The sequence below is a fragment of the Glycine max genome, chromosome 15, assembly GCF_000004515.6.
Source record: "Glycine max cultivar Williams 82 chromosome 15, Glycine_max_v4.0, whole genome shotgun sequence".
Taxonomy (NCBI): domain Eukaryota; kingdom Viridiplantae; phylum Streptophyta; class Magnoliopsida; order Fabales; family Fabaceae; genus Glycine; species Glycine max.
In genome coordinates, this window is record NC_038251.2 from 13,201,860 (window position 1) to 13,222,731 (window position 20,872).

General features: G+C 32.0%; 4 protein-coding genes across 6 annotated transcripts; 1 reads left to right on the top strand and 3 right to left on the bottom strand.

Moving 5' to 3' along the window:
• LOC100803003 (RING-H2 finger protein ATL74) lies at positions 1-821 on the top strand. The gene has a single exon (XM_003547366.4). It carries the CDS (start codon positions 106-108, stop codon positions 613-615), a length of 510 nt encoding a protein of 169 aa, XP_003547414.1. The 5' UTR covers positions 1-105; the 3' UTR covers positions 616-821.
• A 2,602-nt stretch (positions 822-3,423) lies between these two features.
• On the bottom strand, positions 3,424-8,832 carry LOC100791886 (choline-phosphate cytidylyltransferase B-like). 2 transcript variants are annotated; one of them, NR_183057.1, is made up of 8 exons: positions 8,654-8,832; positions 8,306-8,419; positions 6,589-6,704; positions 5,282-5,324; positions 4,833-4,988; positions 4,639-4,719; positions 4,038-4,148; positions 3,424-3,894 (listed from the first exon to the last, which is right to left on the bottom strand). NR_183057.1 is itself a non-coding variant. In NM_001253131.3 (8 exons), the coding sequence occupies exons 1-8, from the start codon at positions 8,782-8,784 to the stop codon at positions 3,772-3,774; spliced, it is 855 nt and encodes a 284-aa protein (NP_001240060.1). In that variant the 5' UTR covers positions 8,785-8,832; the 3' UTR covers positions 3,424-3,771. The 2 variants fall into 2 exon arrangements, 1 of the variants encoding a protein (NP_001240060.1); NM_001253131.3 differs by having other exon boundaries at positions 6,609-6,704.
• Positions 8,833-10,929: 2,097 nt separating this feature from the next.
• Positions 10,930-14,154, bottom strand: LOC100792939 (eEF1A lysine and N-terminal methyltransferase). Of its 2 annotated transcripts, none has more exons than XM_006597694.3 (9): positions 13,740-14,154; positions 13,428-13,544; positions 13,078-13,146; positions 12,958-12,977; positions 12,812-12,864; positions 12,665-12,695; positions 12,461-12,539; positions 11,889-12,028; positions 10,930-11,158 (listed from the first exon to the last, which is right to left on the bottom strand). In XM_006597694.3, exons 1-9 carry the CDS (start codon positions 13,906-13,908, stop codon positions 11,147-11,149), a joined length of 690 nt encoding a protein of 229 aa, XP_006597757.1. In that variant the 5' UTR covers positions 13,909-14,154; the 3' UTR covers positions 10,930-11,146. The 2 variants fall into 2 exon arrangements, with proteins under 2 accessions (XP_006597757.1, XP_003546391.1); XM_003546343.5 differs by lacking the exon at positions 10,930-11,158 and adding an exon at positions 11,557-11,706.
• A 1,354-nt stretch (positions 14,155-15,508) lies between these two features.
• On the bottom strand, positions 15,509-20,059 carry LOC100793455 (protein TRIGALACTOSYLDIACYLGLYCEROL 4, chloroplastic). Its single transcript, XM_003546344.5, has 5 exons — positions 19,448-20,059; positions 18,165-18,411; positions 17,377-17,743; positions 16,671-16,999; positions 15,509-16,075 (listed from the first exon to the last, which is right to left on the bottom strand). The coding sequence occupies exons 1-5, from the start codon at positions 19,711-19,713 to the stop codon at positions 15,878-15,880; spliced, it is 1,407 nt and encodes a 468-aa protein (XP_003546392.1). The 5' UTR covers positions 19,714-20,059; the 3' UTR covers positions 15,509-15,877.
• Positions 20,060-20,872: the final 813 nt, after the last annotated feature.

The following is a 20,872-nucleotide window of genomic DNA, read 5'->3' on the forward strand; positions in this document are numbered from 1 at the left end:
GCTTGCAAGATATACTACCTTAGTCTTGGTGATTGTATTGTATGCATCTATGTGTCGTCCTTTCCATGTTCATCACTTTGTTCACGTTCCAAATTCTCCACCTTGATGGCTGAAACTCACTCATTTACTCACACTCCCTTAATCACACCCACTATCAGCCCCACCAGAAGCAAACCATGCAACCCTCCAGAACACAGCATCAACTTGATGGTTGTGTTAGCAGTCATAGTGTGTGCCTTCCTATGCGCTCTTGGTCTCAACACAATGCTGCAATGTGTGTTCCAATGTGCCAATCGCGTTCTCACGGAGCCCCTTCAGTGGATTGCCTCAAGGAGGCTCAATTCTGGCCTCAAGAAGAGAGAAATGGTGGCTTTGCCAACCTCAACTTACACTCATTCTTGTGCCTCTCCATCTTCGCCCTCCAATAATATTTGTGCCATTTGCTTAACGGAATTCTCTGATGGGGATAGGATAAGGTTCCTGCCAAACTGCAATCACCGTTTTCACGTTGATTGCATTGATAAGTGGCTGCTTTCTCACTCTTCTTGCCCAACTTGTAGGAACTTGCTCAAGCCCACTGATTCAGTACACTCCTTGCATACTGTAGTATCATAGTTTGATTATTTTTTTTTTAGATTACTAAAACTTAAGATGATTTTGATTCCAGAGACTCATCAAGATCTAGACGAATCTCAAGGTTTCAAAAGAACTTACATATTACCTATGATCAATAAAGATTCTCACCTCGACAACAAAAATTAAACACATATTCTTATGAGATATGAATCTATCTTGTCATATATATGAACCAACCTTTTGGCTAGTTTGATTAATTATTATAGCTCAGCTATATATATATATATATATATATAGTATGCATATTTTTGTATGGTTAGTACCAAGTAGACATATGTATCTGTATATATATATATATATAGTATGCATATTTTTGTATGGTTAGTACCAAGTAGACATATGTATCTGTATATATATATATATATAGTATGCATATTTTTGTATGGTTAGTACCAAGTAGACATATGTATCTGTTGTAAGGCTAGTGTAGCATGTGTTATATACGAGCCTACTCTTACAAATTGCCACCGCAGCATAGTTTTATAACCATGGGAAACCTTTATTTGCAGGATGTGAACCTAGTGTATCGATAACTTTCGGAACAAAATGCATAATGTCATTGGATCGCATGTTATTGTCGTGTTTGATCGGTTTTTAATTTATTTTATTATTTGTGGATTAAATAATTTTTAGTTAGTAGATATAATAATTTTTGTTTTTAGTGGTTTAATTTATTTTTTTTACTGGTGATGTATTATTTTATACTTTAAATAGTCTCTAATATCATTTTGTACTAACAAAGTGTAATGAGTTTACTCTAACTAATCAAATTTATTTGTTTGTTAACCAAAAAAACAAAGTGTTATCTCTTGAAAATGATTTATATGGAAGAGGAAAAAAACGAAAAGAAATATTTAAATTAAAGTAGATAGAAAAAAAATTGTGAAATTCATACATAATTTTAAAATTGTCTTTTTTTCTTTCTTATTTCTTCACTAGTAAACACACACTAAATGATAAAAGATTGAATTGTATTAACTCAGATTTAATATTATTTTTAAATTGAACCAAAATGAACTACAAATTCATTTATTATCAGGTTGAATAATTTCTTACCACGAAAGCAACTTATAAGAACTCTCGAAAATCTCAATTGTCAAGCTTAGAAGTTAGAGTTTGAGCCCATAATGAGGTAGGTTCACTTTAAAATGTTTGCTACAAGATAATTGTCTCGTACATATATAATCATTATCAGTATTTAAGGAAGATAAGGGTGGAAGAGATCATCACCACAACCACTAGTTAGCAGGGAAATCGTGACAACATCTTGAGATAGAAACATAAGGATGAATCAATAAGCATTCTTAATTTCTTTTCTTTTTTTCAATTTTTGTGTGAATTTAGAATACCTTTTAACCGATAACTCAATTTTTTTTATGTAAACTCATTTTTTTTAAAAAAAGCATAAAATTTATCTAAATAACTTTTACACCTCTTAATTATTTTTTTCTATACATACAAATAAAAATTAAACCTTAATTATCATAAGGTCCAAACTATAGTCAAGTGTGTCGGGCTTTGTTATCGTCGTCCTTCTCTCCAAATGCATATTCTCTTCTTTCTAAATGCATATTCTCTTCCGACATATCCAAGTGTGTGATAAAGCCACATTTGTCCCATCACTTTGTGCGGATTAGGATTTCGTGCCTTTACAAGAAGAAACAAGAAAACTACGATTTAGAACTGAATTATGTTAAAAAGAATCATCATAAGTGGTCCCATTGGCACAATGTCTTGATCCGTAAAATGATCTAAGAAGTGTTTTAAAAGGATAGAAAAAACTGTTGTATTTAAATATATTAGCAATTTAAAATTTTATTTCATATATTTATTTTAAAATGTTCGATAGTTTTTTTCTTAAATGTGGTTAAAAGATGAGATTTTATTTAAGGTAATCATTCAATTTCTTAGACAAAAACTAATCACTGACAAAATGAATAAATATTTTACACAATAACATGATAATTAAAAAAATTCAATAGTTTTTAGTTAGTGTTAAAGACAAGCTAAATAAAATAAAATAAAAAATCTGAACAATAATGAAGAGATGAAAACTCAATAAACGACAACACCCAGCTGATCTTGGTTGATGGTGCTTTGCTCTATCCAACTTTCGCGTGGGAAGACAACCTATCTGTAACAGATACTATGATTTTCTTTTTTTGGTACAGAGATATTATGGTTTATATAAATGTTGTTCGTATGAAAAATATATGTTTTTATTAAAAATATTGTACATGTAATAAATGTTTTTAATAAATTTATATTTGTAATTATTTAAAATTAATCTTTTTTTACAAAAATTAAAATTAATTTTAAAGATTAAAATTAAAAAACTTCATACAATTTCATTTCATAAACCATTTGACTTGTTTATAAAAAAAATTCAAATATTAATGGATAGATAAAGCTAAACATTTATAACTATTAGCTAAATTGACTTTTAATACTTAGATTTCATCACATTTTAACTTTTCGTTAGCAAACTTATTATTTCATCACATTTTTATTTTTAGCATCACATAAATTCGTACCAACAAACATTTTTCATTTCATCCTTCAGTTTTACAAAAAAGACTTGGGATGAACCGAAGCTAACTCATTTCAAGGCTGAGACAAGGAACAAACCGCATACCTCATCGAGAAAGTAATGTTTTTAGCAAATGTTATTTCATTTCGTAATACTTTGTCATGTGATGAAGTTATAAAACTAATTTGGTGGTTGAAGAGAGGAAAGGAGAGGGAGAATTCGTCATTTTGAATCCTTTTCACTAACAAAATCTAACAAATTAACAATTAACATTTGAAAAAAAAAAAAAAAAAAAACTTGTCATGTGATTTCCTTCCTCGTGAAGAAAACCTTGTCATAGCCGAAAAAAAAGTAAAATAAAAACATGATTAGTTGAAGTCTGCCCCACCGGGTTACTCTCAAAGCTACCTTCTTTTTTAACTAGAAATAGATATCAATCAAACTATGTATGTACAATGGCAAATAATTTACAAACCATCTTGCATATGTATGACTTATCCACTGTCTTTATTTCTAGTAACATTCGAATAAACATTGTCATTACAGAAAGGATAGCTTACTTATGGGAATGTTCGGAACCTAGAAACACGAGTTTATTTGTCACTTTAGTCTGTGTAGTATTCATCATCATCATCATAGAATTCATCATCATCCCACTCATCATAAAGAAGAGATTTCAGCTGCTGTGCCTTTAATTGTTCCTGTATTCTGTCTCTGATTGCTGTTCCCTATAATATCAGTAAACCAACCAATTAATCCATCAGAAGATCTACAATGCAATAAGTAGGGATGAACAAGATCACAAGCAAATATTAGTCACTTGTTATTGTTATATAGTAAGCAATCTTTGGAGAGCTAAAAGGGATCCTACCATTTTGTGGCAACCTTCTTCAAACATCTCGAGAAATCCAGCAACCAACCGATCAGCGTTTTCGACCCATTCATTAGGGTGCATTCCAGCGATTTTTCCCACTGTTTGAATCTGCAAAGTTCAATAACATAGCCTTACAGTCAGATATAGTAGGTCATATGGGATTTCCCCATTTTCTACCCCGATCGAGTATCCTCTCTCGTCATGTGAGAATCAAATCATGCATATTGAATTGGAAAAGATTTAAGGAATAAAGATTATACTTAACAACGTGAGATTTTTTTACTGTCCCTTCAACAAGTGACAGAAAATTCCTTCAAGTAGAAACAGAAAAAGAATGACAAATATGTAATAGCAGTGGTCCAATGAGATTAATCCCTCTAAAGTGAAGACATGTGTAAAGTGAGAAAGCGAAGGCCTACCTACCATTGATTTAAAGTAAGTTATGCTTACAAAATGCTTTAGTTCAAATCAATGGTTAGTGGATATGCTCTCTGAACTATGGTAACCTTTCTCAAAGACTCATGTGCCAACAGTTGCTGATGCAAATTCAAAGCAAATGATAATAGCTAATAGGATATTTCATGATCAACGTTGTTACCTTCTTTCCTACTTTCTCTTGTTGTTTCTTCACTCTCTCCTGCAATTTTTTAAGTCCCATGTTCATTCTCAACCTCTTTTCCTGTGAACAAGACATTGTGTAAAGCAAGAAAGCAAACCAATAATGAAACCGATTACTAAAACATGAAAATTGTGAGAGCAAGCAAAACAAAGATGCTAATCAAAAGAACAAACCTTGACATAGCTGACACCTAGCTCCTTTCTTGTATAACCACGGTCCAAATTACGCATTACATATTGATTATAATCTTTGATAATTCTCATAATGATATCAGATGTAGAAATTCCATCAGTTCGCTTTGTTTCCTTAAATTTTCCAACAGACTTAACCTATATAAGAAATTAAAAGTCACAAGACCATAAGTGGCAGCTGTAAAGTTTGAGATGGTTTCAAACAGTCTTAATTTGATACAGAATGACATCATTAAAGGTGTAACACTGATGAAAAAATTAAACAAATAAAATGTAGTAAGCCATAGGCCAATCAGCATATATTCGAAGAAAAAAAGGCACAACAAACTGAGTGATGGGTGAAATAAAAGTGAATGTCACCAGAGAGAGGGGAAGAAAGCAATTCAATATTTGAAACTAATTCAGAACATAGTTCTATCACTTGAACTTACATATTCATACACATCCTTTCCAGCTCCACTTGCATCAGCATAACTATGGTAATAGAATAAGGAAGGAAGTAATAACATATATGAGAACATATAAGAACTTGGAGAAAATGGTATCAGTCAGAATATACTGAAGAGTTATAAATCAAGGAGAACAGTATCACACAGATAGAATAGAAGCATCACAGAACAACCAAGTGAAAATAATAACAACAACAATGATAGTGTAATAATGAAAACTCTTAACACAGATACTTCAAAGTTAGTAACGTATTTGTATTGTACCCATACTGGATACCAATACATGCATTATACTGCTGCCTCCATCCCAGAACTTGGGTGTCTTATATTCTAACTTCATATATTATTTTCTTTGAATAGAGATGAAATTAATATCATAACTTGAATTATATAACATTATTGTTTAAAGTTGACTACAGTAATGCTAAAAATGAGATAATGATGACAAATAAATATAAATATTAACTTATATGAAGGGAAAAAAAAATCAACAAAAATAAATTAATAAAATATAAGAAACATATAAATATAATTATAATTTTATTTAATATACATTGTGGTACTCATATCTTAATTTCTTAAAAAAAAACTATCATATCTACATATTGTATTGTATTGTATTATACCCAATACTGTATCCGTATCTGTGCAACATAATAATAATAATAATAATAATAATAATAATAATAATAAACCAATGAAAACACAAAATCATCCAACATGAGTCCTAATTTTACAATAGATGTAAGCAAAAACTGATTAAATTCATGAATCACAACTGACACCAGAAAAAGAGAAAGCACTGTGATATAAATTTCAAAGTGCAAGCCATGATTAAAAAAAAAATAGCCACAAATAAATTACAAGGGCCAAGATTTGTCATAATTTTAGAACCTTGTAGTAATAATGCAAAGGACTGGGAGTTCAAATTCGACCTCCCATTAGGTGAATTCAGAATGCCAAATTGTGACATACAGTTCATGATCAATGAGTTGCATGCATGCAGATATAACAAGCCTCAGCCATGTTTTGTCTTATACTTTTAGGAATCTATTGTGTCCCTGTGTTTGTGTCGGACTCGTGTACTTTTATCATAGTTTCATATCTATGTCATGTATTTTATCCACGCTTCCTACTTAAGAACTCTAAACTTTTCACATCACAGCTGCAAGAACCAAGAATGTCTGTACATCCATTCAGTGTCAAGTTATTCTATTCTGGTGTTGATAATTTTTCATCAAGAAGTCACAAATTTTAAACCTTGATCAAATACAAAGGAAAGCACTAGCCTGGGGCTGGTTAACCTTACGGAAGACTATCATGTGCCACATAGTCAATTTGATGCTTGTCAAGGAACTCCCGAGAGATTACCCATGGCGCATCTGGAATAACTTCATCAACCCACCTGGAGCAAGTACAATTCAAAATATTCACACACTGTAATGCACTAATACCACAGTGAAAGCAATTAATTGAAGTGAAAATGAAAAGTTCCAATATACTGTAATCAGGAATTTAAAAGCAATTTAAGTGATTCGAACAAATGGACTGAATTTATAAATTTTCTTTGGAAGATTTCAACCACTAGTTAGATTTTAGGAGACAACAAAAGCAAAGAAAACTGGAATTTATTAAGGATGAAGAAAACTGTTTTAGTAGTAAAATCTATTGGAAGTAAAACCCATCCTCCAAAGCAAAACTAGATGAAACAATACCACAGGTCTACAGCCATATGTACAAATAAACTGAGGGTTCCAAAATCCAATAATTTGGTCAGATCAGCTCCAAAAAAAAACATAACATCTGAAATCAGCTATGAGATGCAACTCAAGAATCTCAGCAACAGGATAGGATATGAAAAAATTAACATGCATTTCTAATGGCATCTGAAATTTTCTACGGCCACAAAGGCACCAAAGAACTTCAAGTCTCCGGCATTCCATATTGGCATGAATGTACTCAGTTAGCCAGTCATCTGAGTCCAAAAACACTAGCTTGAAAAATGGAAACAAAAAAAAATGGCATACATGACTTGTCTATACTCTAAAATCAAAACTATAATCTCATATGTATACTTTCATAGTAATGTATCATGGTCAGAAACCACACAATCAGTTTCCCAGCAGTGTAGTGAAAGAAAGGGCAAATAATTTTGAAACACAACACAAGCCATCAAACTATATTCAATAAAAATCTAACCTGAAGCAACTATAATTATTAAGTTTAAAACCTATACACTGATAATGTAAAGGGAGTTTACACTCTCAACCAATTAGAAAGAGTAAACCACTATTTTAGTCCATGAAAGTGTATAGTGCTATCACATTAGTACCTGAAACTAAAGAAATTTCAAACAAGTACCTGAAACTAAAGAAATTTCAAACAAGTACCTGAAAGTGCAATCTGTCAATTACATTAGTCCAAGATTAAAAAACAAAGTGACTTAAGTAATAATATTCATATATATTTAGAGACCAAAATAACAGTAAATGATTAAACTTAGGACTTAAACAAAACAACTGAAAATTTCAGGAACTTATATAGAATTTCCCTAGTTTCAGAGACTATTATGACAACATTATACACTTTCACGGACTAAAACGATGGTTAACTCAGTTAGAAATCACAGTGGAGATGACTTTTAAGGTAATTATTGTAAAAGTCAATAAAATTGCCATATATGACAATTCCTGATTGGTTGACCGTGTATAAACCCTTTATATTGTTTGTGTAAGTACTATTTATAGTGTGTTTGGATGAGATTTATGTAGAAAATAATCAATTAATTTTTTATGGTGAAGGCAAAGCAACTTCTACTTTTTCATGGTGTCACCATGATTTTGTGGGATAAAATTGATTCTTGTGATCCAAACACACTATTAATCAATTCTTTGATAAGATAGAAGCTTTCTCAGGAAGTGTAGAGTAAAAGTTGGAACATAAGCAACAATGAGTCAAAAATTCAAAGCCCAAAAGCCAAACGAGGGAAAGAAAAAAGGAAAAAACCTGCAGTGGCGAAGAGACTCATAGCGTTCCTTCTCAGTCATGACAGTTTTGCCTTTATACTTATGTGTGATCTCATCATTGCAGCATCCAACAAGGAGATAAGTGTTTGGAAACCTTCAATTAAGATAAAGCCAAAGGAATGAGAAAGCATGAACAAATTAACCAAATTAGGGGTTAGTTAGTTAGTATAGTGGAAGTCAAGTTTAGTCCACGAACATGCAGCAACCAACCCAGAAAGCAACAAAAGATGGGGTTGAACTCAAAATCATAAAAACGAGTTCTTTTCAAATGAAAAATGAAGTACAGGGAGATGGGTAGAGAAAAAAAAAAAGGTGGTTGTGAAATTACAGTTTTTTGGCTTGCTCGAGAGAACGGGCATGGCCGAAGTGAAAGAGATCATAAATCCCATCAGCATAGACTCGAACAGGAGGAGTTGGAGTTTCCTTATTTTCCACAACTTGGCACTCTTGTTCTTCCATCACTATTTTTTCTGTGTCTGTGCCTATGTTTGTGTGTGTGTGTGTGTGAAGGAATGAAGAAGAGTGCGTGCAAGTCAGGTCCAAGATCTGGCCACGATGACCATTTGATTTGGACCCACCTCAGACCCGCCCAACTAGATGATGGATGAAACGGATAGAAATGGACCTAAAATTTAATGTTCCTTTAGCTTTAGGAAAGAAGAAAAAGATGAAAGAAAAAAAATAGAAATTAAGATGATTATATTTTTGTAGAATATGTTTTCATACTGAACTTTTTTGGTTAAGCTTGGTTTTAGTTTCTGAACTTTAATTTTTTTTTTATCAATTTGGTTTTTAAATTAAAAAAAAAACAGGGTTTTTGTTACTCCTCATAGTCAAAGTTATCTATGAGGATAGATTAAAATTATTATTTTTATAAAGTTCCGAACCAAATAGATCAAATTTAAAGTATTACAACTAATATCAGTTTTTATTATAAATATAGAAATTAAAAACATATTTTTATTTGCAAGGATACACATTGAACGGTGTAAAAAATATTATGTGAAATTATTTTACATTATCGATACATAGACATTAAACTTATTTTTAATAATTATAATACTTGAATTTTTAGCTTTTTATTAAGATCCTGAGGTATTATTATTTCTAATAAATTTGACATTTTAAGTCTATTATGAGATTAATCTTTAATTTAAAATTTAGTTATATTTAAAGTTTTTTATCCCATTCTAAGGATAAATTAAGATTATTTTCATAACTTTAGCGTGTGTATTAGAATTGAATCACACTCATTGGATAAAAAATAAGATGATTCCCAAAGTTATTTGATTAAAAGAAAAGGGAAAAATTTTACTTGTTTGATTGTTTAAGAAAGATGAGAAAAATAAATATGTATATAATATAAAATGACATAAATAATGTCTTCTAGTTTGAATTTTTTTTTTTTTTCGATTTCCCTCTTATGCAACATTTGTCACTCACCGACGGACGATTCTTTCTATATTTGCAATGTCATACTCTCTGTGAAACATGGGTCCCAATAAATTATGCCGTGGAATAAACTTCAATGATTGTATTTATGTGCAAGCAAAGCCAAAATTGAATGGAATAGATTCTGAGTCTAGAATACCATTCCTTTTATATGACTAACCAAACATAGGCCAGATTACACAATTATCATGTAGATTGTGAAACATGGGTCCCAATAAAAATACTCTTTTTTCCAAGTGAAAGATCTGAGTGACCTAATTTACACATCTGTTGGCATCACCATAGACATGGGAAAAGATTAAGGATATCAGTCAAGATAGGTAGAATGAGTGGCATGCAGGAAATCCCAAGTTAATGCAGTGAATGGGTGACATGTGTATTTTTAGTGGAAATTCATCTACCGACTTCAATAGTATTTTTTTTAAGTAAACATCAGAAAAAATTTATAATAACTCACCTATTATATTTAATCAATCAATTTTAATAGTATTAAGTATTAACAACTTCAAATTAAAAAATATATATAATTAGAGAAAGATTGTGACACTCATTTATTTATTGAGTTACTCACAAAAGTAAACAGCTCTTTTAAATGTGAGATCATATTAAAATTTTATAATAAAATATTTAGCTTTTTTATAAATAAAAAGTTAAACAAGGATGTCAAAGTTTCCCCTCTGTACAAAAAATAGGGAAGTGATGTCCACAGATATGGGCAATAGGCACCAGCAATGGTGGATCGATGATGAGTTTGAATCTATTTGTTCGTATTTATTTTTTCACTCTCACTATTTTATTTTGTACTTCCAATTGTATTTTGAAAAATCTATTTCAAAATGAAAATTTGTATTTTAAAATGAACTTTTCAAAATACAATAGGTGAAATACAAAATGCAATAGCCTTATTTGTTTTGATCTCTGCAAAAAATGAGACGGGTTTATATTTAAAAAAATAAGTTTAAAATTTTAATTTTCATTCCTGGTGAATTTTATCAAGTTTGAAGAAACCAGCTAACCCACAACACCAGCTTTTTACAATTTAATTTAGTTACACATTTTTTTAATAAATTATATATTAATTTATTAATTATATTTTAACTAAAAAATATAAAAATAAAAAATAACAAAAAAAATTAAGAATTAAACAATATATTTAGTTAAGTAGAGAATCTTTTATGGTTCATTTGTGAACGGAGAATGAATTATCCTTATCATGAACAAAAGTCTATAATTCTTTTACAGCTTCTGTTTTAGTTTGGATTTTTTTTTTTTATTCTTGATCTGTTCACCATTATTGAAGCAGTTGATGACACACTATAGGGTCCTCAAGGATATAGGAGTGTATGTTCTGGTAATTGCTCCTCTTTTTTTAAGCATTGATCTGCATTCAGAATTTCAGATTTACTCTCCAATGGATACAATGTGTCTTTGCATTTCGATATATTATATGGATAAATTCACCAAATTTGAAAGTACTAATTGGTTCCTTGATGTAGAAGCAAGTGTGAAAAACGGAAATTATCACTAAATTTGCATCTAATAAAAGCTTGAGATTTGAGTAATTGGCGGCATAAAAAAAAATCGACATTGAAAAGGCTTAAAATATAAGACAACAATGGCCTGTTATTTCTAGAAAATTCTTGAGAATTTAGAAGAAAAATACATTTTGACAATGCATTACAAATGGTTCAGTTAACGGAAAAGTCATGGAATCAATCAAATTTGAAATTAAAGAAATGCTGCTGTCTTAAGATCACACTGCAAAAATCATAATTTGTATGGTCGCAAAGAAAAGTTTTTTTGACTTAGGAATTAACATTACAAGTTCTAGGATCAACTATAGTAGCATGAATTTGTAGAGTGAAAATGCATGTCTCCCTCTCTAAACAGCCCCAGTCATGCATTTGTGTTTGAGTTAGCAGAAACTTCCTGGCAGAAGCATTATATCCAAAATGATTAGTCCAAACGGGCAAAAAATGCACAAAGCTACACTCAACTTCGCTCAGAAGTGTGAATTTCAAATCATGAAGCTTAGTGGTTTATAAAAGTGGTATGTGACATGTACTATTGACCAAGGACATAACAAGCCTAAGTACTATGAATGTGAGTACCTTGGTGCAAATATATATATAATGGACATCCGGATTCTGTCCTAGGGCTTCCTCCACAGAGCTTCCATCATCGTTGAGTGGAACCGGTTTTGTCAGCTCCCAAACTGGATTATCAGATTTCTCTTCTGAGGCAAGTTTCTCTGCATATACCATGACTAGGGCTTAATTTACACTCAATTGTGAATGGACAAAACTAAAAATGCATATATACTTGATTCAAGAGTAAAAAATTAGCAATTTAGTAAGAAACACTAAGTAGGATGCTTTAAGGGGAAAAGATTAATAAAGCATTTGTCATACATCAAAAGCTAAATGGCAATGCCTCATGCACTAAACCAGCAAGGAAGTAACCACTAATTCAGCAAATCCCCAATCCCCACAACAATAATGCATTTTAGTTTGCAAGTATTACTCATGTGGGACTTCTGAATTACTACTACAAAAGTAAATGACACAACTGGCAAAACTAGAAGCCAGTAGACACACATATGAAAGATATAGAACAGAAAAAGTTTAATAGGTTCATAAAACTTGGAATAGAAAATCACATTGACATTAAGATTCAAGCCAACCTATCACATGAAGTTTTATTGTCCAAGAGCATGATTCCCGTAGCAAACGCAGGCGATATAGTGGAGCTCCGTATGTCACCTGCAATTATTACAAGCATTCAAGGCTGATCAGGTGAAATGCAAAGACATATTCTATCCATATTGGAGGAGAGTAGATCTGAAATCTGAATGCAGATCAATGCTTAAAAAAAGAGGAGCAATTACCAGAACATAAACTCCTTTATCCTTGAGGACCCTATAGTGTGTCATCAACTGCTTCAATAATGGTGAACAGATCAAGAATAAAAAAAATCCAAAATAAAACAGAAGCTGTAAAAGAATTATAAACTTTTGTTCATGGTTTTATTATACCTCCAAATCTCCTCAAGCATTTTTGTAGCATTCTGCCTTGAATTATTTCCACACTACAAACAAAAACATGCACCAACCAAACTATTTTAAATAAGACTTGTCAAACATACAAGCATTCCAATGAGCATTACCATCACTACACTCACCAAGATAGAGTCAAGAGTCCCTGAAAAACAAAATCAAACAGTATCAGCACAATCCATTGTCCAATGGGCCCTAATTAAAATAAAAACATATAAAAAATTATAATAAAACAATAAGCACACCTTTGTCAATAACAGCACCAAAAGACCCTGATTCAAAATCACTCATATCTCTGGCATCCATTTTCATAACTGCCCAATTATTAAGGATAGTTCACCCTCAACATTGTCATTACCATCTCAAAAGTTAAAATCTATAAAAGTTCACTATTTCAAAGATGAATTTAATTAAAATATACTAAAAAATGTTATCCCATCACAAATTACCATCACGTAAGATAAGTTTGTCGAAAGCCGTCACAATTCACAAGGATAAACATCTGATCAGTTGATAATGTGAAATAAATTAAACTAATTTATAATTCCATAGCATGGAAAATTGGCACAGCTAAATCACAAAGCAGGAAGGATACATTTCAATTTGGGGCAATCTTGGTGTTTGGTTTTCATAGCTTTAATGACCACCGAAGATATATCAATGTTGACAACATCCGTGTAACCGCCATCAACCACCATGCCTTCGCTGAACGCTGCAAGCACACCAAAATCAAAATAATTTTTTTTGTATTCAAAAACCAACAAACCAACAACCCCAAAACATAAAAATCTAATCTTTACCCAATCCAAACAAAAGGGTAGGTACCCTTTAACGAGATCTGAAGAAAAAAAAATCAAAAACAGAAAAAAGAAAAAGATGGGTATGAATGGAGTGAAGAAGAACGTGCCTGAGTTGCCACAACCAACAACGAGAACGGGTTGGGCAGGAGGGACATAAAGGTTGGTGATTGGAGCCAAAGTGAGGTACTTTTGGTACCAATCAAAGGGACCAGGTTCGTTGGAGTAGCGGTTGTCCCAGTACCATGGTTCACCGTAGGCTTGGGTACTCGTTGTCATCACTATTCACTCTCTCTCTATATATATATATTTGTTGTTGTTGCGGGAATTGAATTGAATCTTCTTCAAGTGTGTGTGACTCCTATTATAATCCAATGAATGATGAATGCCTTATGAGGAAGATGTTGCAGTCACGAGTTTGTTTTTGTTCCGAATCTTGAAAGGGAAATGAAAATGGAACAAGATGAGGGAAGAAAATCAAGAAACGAAAGCAACATCTAGTTCTATGACGTGTCATGCCACGTTGTGGTGAGTGATTCTTGTGTTGTCCGGCACTATAGTTACATTCTCTTACGGAATAAATAAATAATTTTATTGGATTTAATAATGCTTATAGAATGATAAAAACTAACATTTTAAGAGTTTAATATTGTATGTATTATCAATATAAAATATTTAAATTTTAAAATAATTGTTTTTATAAATTTTAAAGCGATAGTTATTATAAAAATTTACGAATATATCATGTTAGTATAGCAGCTTGTAACTGAATAATATATCATTTTATATTGTGAGTTTATAAATTATTTATTTTTTTTGTTTGTAAATTTAGTTTTCCAATTTATTAATTTACAACTATTTAAATTTTATAATTATCTTCACAAACCCCCACTAATTTTTACTATCGTTTTTTTTATATAAAAAAACATAAAAAAAAACCATTTCTGTTTCCCGCTATTAATAATAATAATAATAATGACACTTTCCTATTCCAGCTTCAAATTATATCTAAGAATGTGTCTCAATCTCGCCGATAATCACGAACTGATTTGCCAATAATCAGTAACCAAATGTCGTTTGTTTGAGCAATTGATGTGCTACCTTTGATGTGATGCACATTACGTGGCACCAATGGACAAAGACAACATCAACATCTGTCTGATTAATGTGGCCACTGGCTACCACCCATATTACGACTACGATTAACAAAAAAGGGTACTGAATTTATTAATCCAAAATGCTATATATTTCTCACATTTATTTGGAGACTTTGTTGTTTTGGTGTAGTTTGTTTCATGATTGTTTTTTATTGCAACTTGCTTGTTAGCTTTTATGAATAGCAATTACTTCAAAACATAGTAATCAAATGATAATTACAAATTATCTCGTGTTATAAAAACTAATTTGGACTGACGGTCCTAAAAAATAGGATCAATTATGATGTCATCGAACCGACTTACAACCGAATTTAGCCGGCATGAATTGGTCTCAAACTAATCGGATTTTCCATTTTTTCCAAAATCATTGAAATTATCATTTTTTATTTTCATCAGGAAATACTATCTGTTTCTATTTACAAAATTCAATTAACTACTTAATCAAAATTAAGAAAAATAATTAGTTTAAGTTATAGCAATAAATTTACCCTAAATTCAACTAAAAATATCATTGTCATTAAATTTTTTCTCTTTTAAATATATGTCAATATAACATCTCTTTTATTTAATTAGAGACATATTAGTCTAAAACTAATTAATACATGAGACAATATAAATTAGATCTTATATAAAGGAATAAATAACTTTGAAAAGTTAGATCTTATAAATAGGAATGGAATGATAGTAGTAAAGAGTATTTCATATTGATTGAACATTATAAATGAAATTGAAAACTTTGAATAATATAACATGAATATGTGAAGACATAATTATGCTCCTGCTGACATGACATCACTTCCTAGCTGAATTTGATGCCTAGCAAAATTAGTAACAAAAGAGTTTCACACCAATTTTGCAAGAATTTTTCATACAAAATGTTTACATTGATCATCCCGGTATTCAGTGAAATTTGATAGTTCTCTTCTTTCATAACTACAACTCCAATAGAGGTAGTTAAACAAGAGAAATTGTAAAAACACAAATCTATTGACAAGCCACAGGGCAACATAAAAATTAATGGACCTTTTACCAACTAGCTTTTGCAATTTAAGGAACAGAAGATATTTCTATAGTGCCTATCAGGCTATGGCTTATGTTTCAAAGAAACGAAGTTCTGCCATGAATTCTTGGCGTTTGGGGCAATACCATGCAACTGCTTTTGCTGAACCAAGTACTTGCAATGCATATTCCAAAGCAAATACTGGTTCCAGTGCATGTATCGGCCAATCAGGGTTCTTCAGATCAACTGTAATTCCTGAATCAACTCTAAAACTGACGGGACCAACGATCTGCAAGATACACATAAAAGGTGTTTTGGTTAACATTATGGCAAGCATTAAGAACCAAATGCTTGAAAAATTTTGTAGTGCAAGATTAGAATCATCATATCAGAAGAGCACAGATAGAACGAGCTGGAGGACGAGACCACGAGAGGCAGGATAGCGAAATTGAATTAAGAAATTTGATTCTTTTTAATAATCATAGCACATTTTCACTTTTGGACAAACAAAAGAAAACTATATAAATAAGAGCAAGTCTCTTTAGCAACTTTTTTACAAAGCAAATTTGGTCCTATTTCAATAAAGTTCTTCATAAGAACTCATAGGAGAAGAAAACAAGGTAAAATGAATCAACATTCTTCTACAAGTTAAAATCAACTTATGGTTTTTAACTTTTATAGGAACTCTCTCATCTAACCTCTACAAAAATTGAGTTACATAAGTTGATTTTAACTTATGGGAGAAGTTTAAGTCATTTTATCTTTTATTTTCTCCTCCTAGTTTATGCAAATAGAACCAAAATGTCTTTTTAAGATGAAGCTTACTAATCAGCAAAACTTTTAAAACACTGAAATCAAGCAAATTTGTGAAGAATTGATGGTACCTGCTGCTGAAGTGATAGTGTAGCATTGGGTATAATCGCCTGAACAGCATCCATGCTGGGCTTTTGAGAATTGAGAAGATCTTGTGTTAAACCAGTTGCGGCTGAAAGAAATTTGAAACCAGAAGGAAAATCCAGTCGGGCCTGAAATCGGGTAAGATCTAGAAAAAGCCTTTGGAAATTTCCATGTTGGGCTGTAAATGAAACGGATGCAAATATATCTGCCAGAAAGGAAGACTTTATTCCAGAAGCCTGGAGAAAAAATCCTGGACTACCATCTTCTACTTGTGCTCTTGCCGAATTATCCCCAAAAGCAGTGGTTGCAGCAGCACCTTAGCATTAAAGAACTCAAGGAAATAATAAGCATACTCAAAAGTCAAAAAGCATTCACAGCTTCAAGTAACATGGAAATACTTGAGGTCAAAGATCCTCGTGATCAGTGCGGTGCCGATGTATTTGATTAGTTATTACTTTAATTATTATACCCTATTTGTACCCACTACCTAAGTCATACATCCTAAAGGCTCTCAATTCCTTTCATCCAATGATAACAAAAACATGAATTTGAAATGATAAGAAAATATCTGACAGTTTCCTCCCTTCTTAACTAGGCAAATGAATAGTTATCTAAAGTTCACAGCCAAGCATCCTTTTTATTCGGACTCTAGAATGTGTTGGTAAAAAATGTACAAACAAGGAGAAAATTTACCAATAATCCCCGAGGCTGACACATGAGGATTCGAAAGAAATATGTCATACGGTTGTACCAATTTCAACTTTTTAGCTTCACTTCTCCAAATATCAACTTTTTTCCTGTAAGAAAAGGCACTTTTGAAGGCCAAGCCAGGAAGTAGAGTAGGTGGTGGTACTCTATCATTTTGATTTTGAACATTTTCAAACTGCTTGGGTGACCCCGAAGTGTAGCGTGCACACAAATGGTAAGCGGTGGAAGAATCACTGGTAGTCACAGAAGCAAGATCAACTGCCATTGAAAATGGTAAATCCCAGTAATTACCAGTCGTATCAACAAAAAGTCCAGGATAAACTGCCTCAACTGTTAGATCATGATCTGGAAACTACAACCACACACCAATATAATTTTGTATTAGTAAAAAAGACCAAAATCTAGTTCAATTCATGTTAGAAAGTGACCACAGAACAAAAGAAAGTAGATCATTGGTGTAATTCAGATTAACATCAGTGACAAGGTGGGTAGCTAACATGGGATATATAATCAACTGATAATTGCAAAAGCCATCTTTGGGATGTAAACTTCATCCCCAGATACAGCAATTCATAATAACCAAATTCTTAGTAACTTCAACAAAACATGAAAAGTACATAACAATAAAATGGCCCATTTAACAGGTAGCTCCTCATCCAACACGACTGCCATAAAATTCTAGAACAACATACTTGCAGTAAACATTAAAAACCATCAAGAATAAAAACACTTAGAAGTTAGAAATGCATAAGAGGATATGTTCAAACGCTTACCTTATGATGAAAGACTGCTTTCCCACGAGGCTTTTCTGTATCTTCATATGCATCTAAGCCAAAAAGTAAAGTATCATCCATCCCTAACTGGAACTCTGAAGAGATACCCAACGCATACAAGGATTTATCCTGTAGATGTCTCCCAAAGGTTTTCAGCCAAGAGGAAAGCTCCTTTGGCTTCTCCTTACTGCTCTTAACAGAGGAAAAAAACCTCTGCAAATGGAACTGACCCAGTAAAAATACAAACCTGCAAAAATCTCACCTGAATATCAGCCACCATAAACCCCACCAGAATTGACAGACACACACAATTCACTTATGATGAAAACACAACTAATATTTACAACAACAAAGCCTTGTCCCATTAGGTGAGGTTGGCTACATGGATCAAACGGCTCGGTTAAAGACCAAATATTTAGAGATATTATTTAGGCTAAAACATAATTTTGGTCCCTCATTTAAATTTTGTTCCAGTTTGGTCCCCTAACTTTGAAAGGTTTCACTTTGGTCCCCTTAAATGTTTTAGACCAAGTTGATCCTTTTGTCAGTTTATCATACTAATCTGGTAAACTTGGTGACACATGACAAACTATGATAAATACCATACCAGATTATAATGTATGTCAGCCAAAATTAACATCAATAGTGCAAAAACCTGATGGAAGGACCATTTTTGTCTTACAGAGACAGTTTAAGAGACCAAACTGAAACATTTTAAACTTAGGGAACCAATACAAAACCAAAAATTCAGACACCAAAATTATATTTTAGCCTCTTATTTACCATGATGTCCCTCTTAAGAACTTCATTCTTGTCGGTGTCCCTCCCCTCCTCCTTTCCACACCACTATGCAATTCTCTTTTGCCGGATAAAATAATTTAGGTGAGTTAGGTCCGAGGGGCTCACCGGGCCAGGGTAGGCATCAAGACTTAAAGAGTGCTTACAAAGATTCTTACACATTACCCACCAATAAGGTCCTCACATCGGATGTGGGATATGAGTTGGTTCCTTACCAACTAGATCAACCTTTGTTGGCACACCACTATGCAATTCATTCTCCACACAACCAATAATTAGCATCACTAATTATACTAATGAAACAAAATTACTGACTTAGTTAATCATTTCCATAACAGCAAAACCATCCAATCCAAAATGCAACACAACTATGTCAAAAAAGAAAATTTCAAGACAAGGCCAGAAACGAAAAGGGGCGAAATTGATAACAAGATTGGAACTTTAAGAAATGGGGGGGGTGAAGGAGGGGAGTGAAGTTAAGTTACCAGTTATCAGAAAAGGGGAGGGTGAGAAGACGGTGGAGAGAGAGGCCGTGGGGTTTGGCGCAGGAGGGAATGAGAGGGGCGTGCATGAAACGGTGCATGAATTGGAGCTGTCTGGGTCTGGAAAGCCTTGTCCCTCGCGAGAGAGACAAGGGAAGAGGGTCTCCAGGGACGGGACATGCCAACCCATCAAGGGTTTGGGGAGTGGAAATGTCCAAATCCCAGAACCCTCCTCCGTCCATTACCCATCTCAGTTTTCTCGTAGTCATCACACTTCAATCCAATGGAAATGGAATGGAATCAATCAATCAATCAATCAATTGTTTCTTCTTCTTCTTCTTCTTCTTCTTCTTCTTCTTCTTCTTCTTCTTCTTCTTCTTCTTCTTCTTCTTCTTCTTCTTCTTCTTCACTCACTCTTCTACTATCTTTTTTCGCACTCACTCTTCAGTCTTCAGTCATAGTCAGCCACCCAATCATCATGTTATCAATACTTAAAACCAAAATAATGAGAGAAATGAGAATTAGCCATAATTAGGAAAGATGGGAGATAGTGAGATACAGAGATTAGAATAGAACGTTTGAAGGGTCTGCAATTAGCATTATTTTATGACGCAAATTTTAGGATTCTATGGTCGTCTGCTCTGGTATTAATATATAAAAATAAGGATAAATAGCTAAATTTATCTTTAAATGTATCATGTTGATAAATTATGATTCATAATAAATGAAAAATATAAATTTAATTTTTAAATCTACAAAAAGTGAAACAAAATAATATTAAAGTTAAATTTATGATATTATTTTATTATTAAGTCGTAATATTTAAGTATCAATTTGATAATATATTATATTTTTAAGATTAATTTGACATTATAAATTTAAAATTGAGGGACTATTTTATCACTAATGTCTATAGGACTGAATAAATGGCTAAATGACTAAAAGGGAATAATTTCTTTTAGAATTTACCAAACAGGACAACTTTTGAATTAATATTCAAATAGGAATAAGTTACCACTTCCTGTTATGAAGCCATACAAATTGAACAATTTTAGTTTTTTTTTTTTAATTTTGAGCAAATTATACTTGCACCCCTGAAAATAACACTCATACACCCAATTTGACTCTCTTTTTCATCATACATAAGACTTTCTTGTATTTTTACCATTCATTGTACTATGATCCACTAACACTATGAGACAAAAAAAAAAGTGAGAATGTAATTTACTCTTTAATTTTTTATATGAAGTTGTAAAATCTTTTATGACTTCAAAGTTATTCTTTTTTTTAATTATTTATTTGAATTCGTAAAAAGTTTAATGATTTTAAAGTCGTGTTAATTTAAAAGAAAAATTGAACAAACTCTAAATTAGTTTTAATTTATACTTTTTTATTTAATATTTTTTATATTGTTTTATTTAATATATT

Coding starts and splice junctions, on each gene's coding strand:
- LOC100803003 (XM_003547366.4), top strand. CDS start 106: ATGGCTGAAACTCACTCATTTACTCACACTCCCTTAATCACACCCACT.
- LOC100791886 (NM_001253131.3), bottom strand. CDS start 8,784: ATGGAAGAACAAGAGTGCCAAGTTGTGGAAAATAAGGAAACTCCAACT. Junction 8,420..8,653: donor CTCGAGCAAGCCAAAAAACT/GTAATTTCACAA, acceptor TCTTAATTGAAG/GTTTCCAAACACTTATCTCC. Junction 4,149..4,638: donor AAGAGAAAGTAGGAAAGAAG/GTAACAACGTTG, acceptor TGAACTTTGCAG/ATTCAAACAGTGGGAAAAAT.
- LOC100793455 (XM_003546344.5), bottom strand. CDS start 19,713: ATGACTACGAGAAAACTGAGATGGGTAATGGACGGAGGAGGGTTCTGG. Junction 18,412..19,447: donor CTCCCCTTTTCTGATAACTG/GTAACTTAACTT, acceptor AGATTTTTGCAG/GTTTGTATTTTTACTGGGTC. Junction 17,000..17,376: donor GTCAGCCTCGGGGATTATTG/GTAAATTTTCTC, acceptor TTTAATGCTAAG/GTGCTGCTGCAACCACTGCT.
- LOC100792939 (XM_003546343.5), bottom strand. CDS start 13,908: ATGACAACGAGTACCCAAGCCTACGGTGAACCATGGTACTGGGACAAC. Junction 12,865..12,957: donor GGACTCTTGACTCTATCTTG/GTGAGTGTAGTG, acceptor TTTTGTTTGTAG/TGTGGAAATAATTCAAGGCA. Junction 12,540..12,664: donor ATAAAGGAGTTTATGTTCTG/GTAATTGCTCCT, acceptor TAATAATTGCAG/GTGACATACGGAGCTCCACT.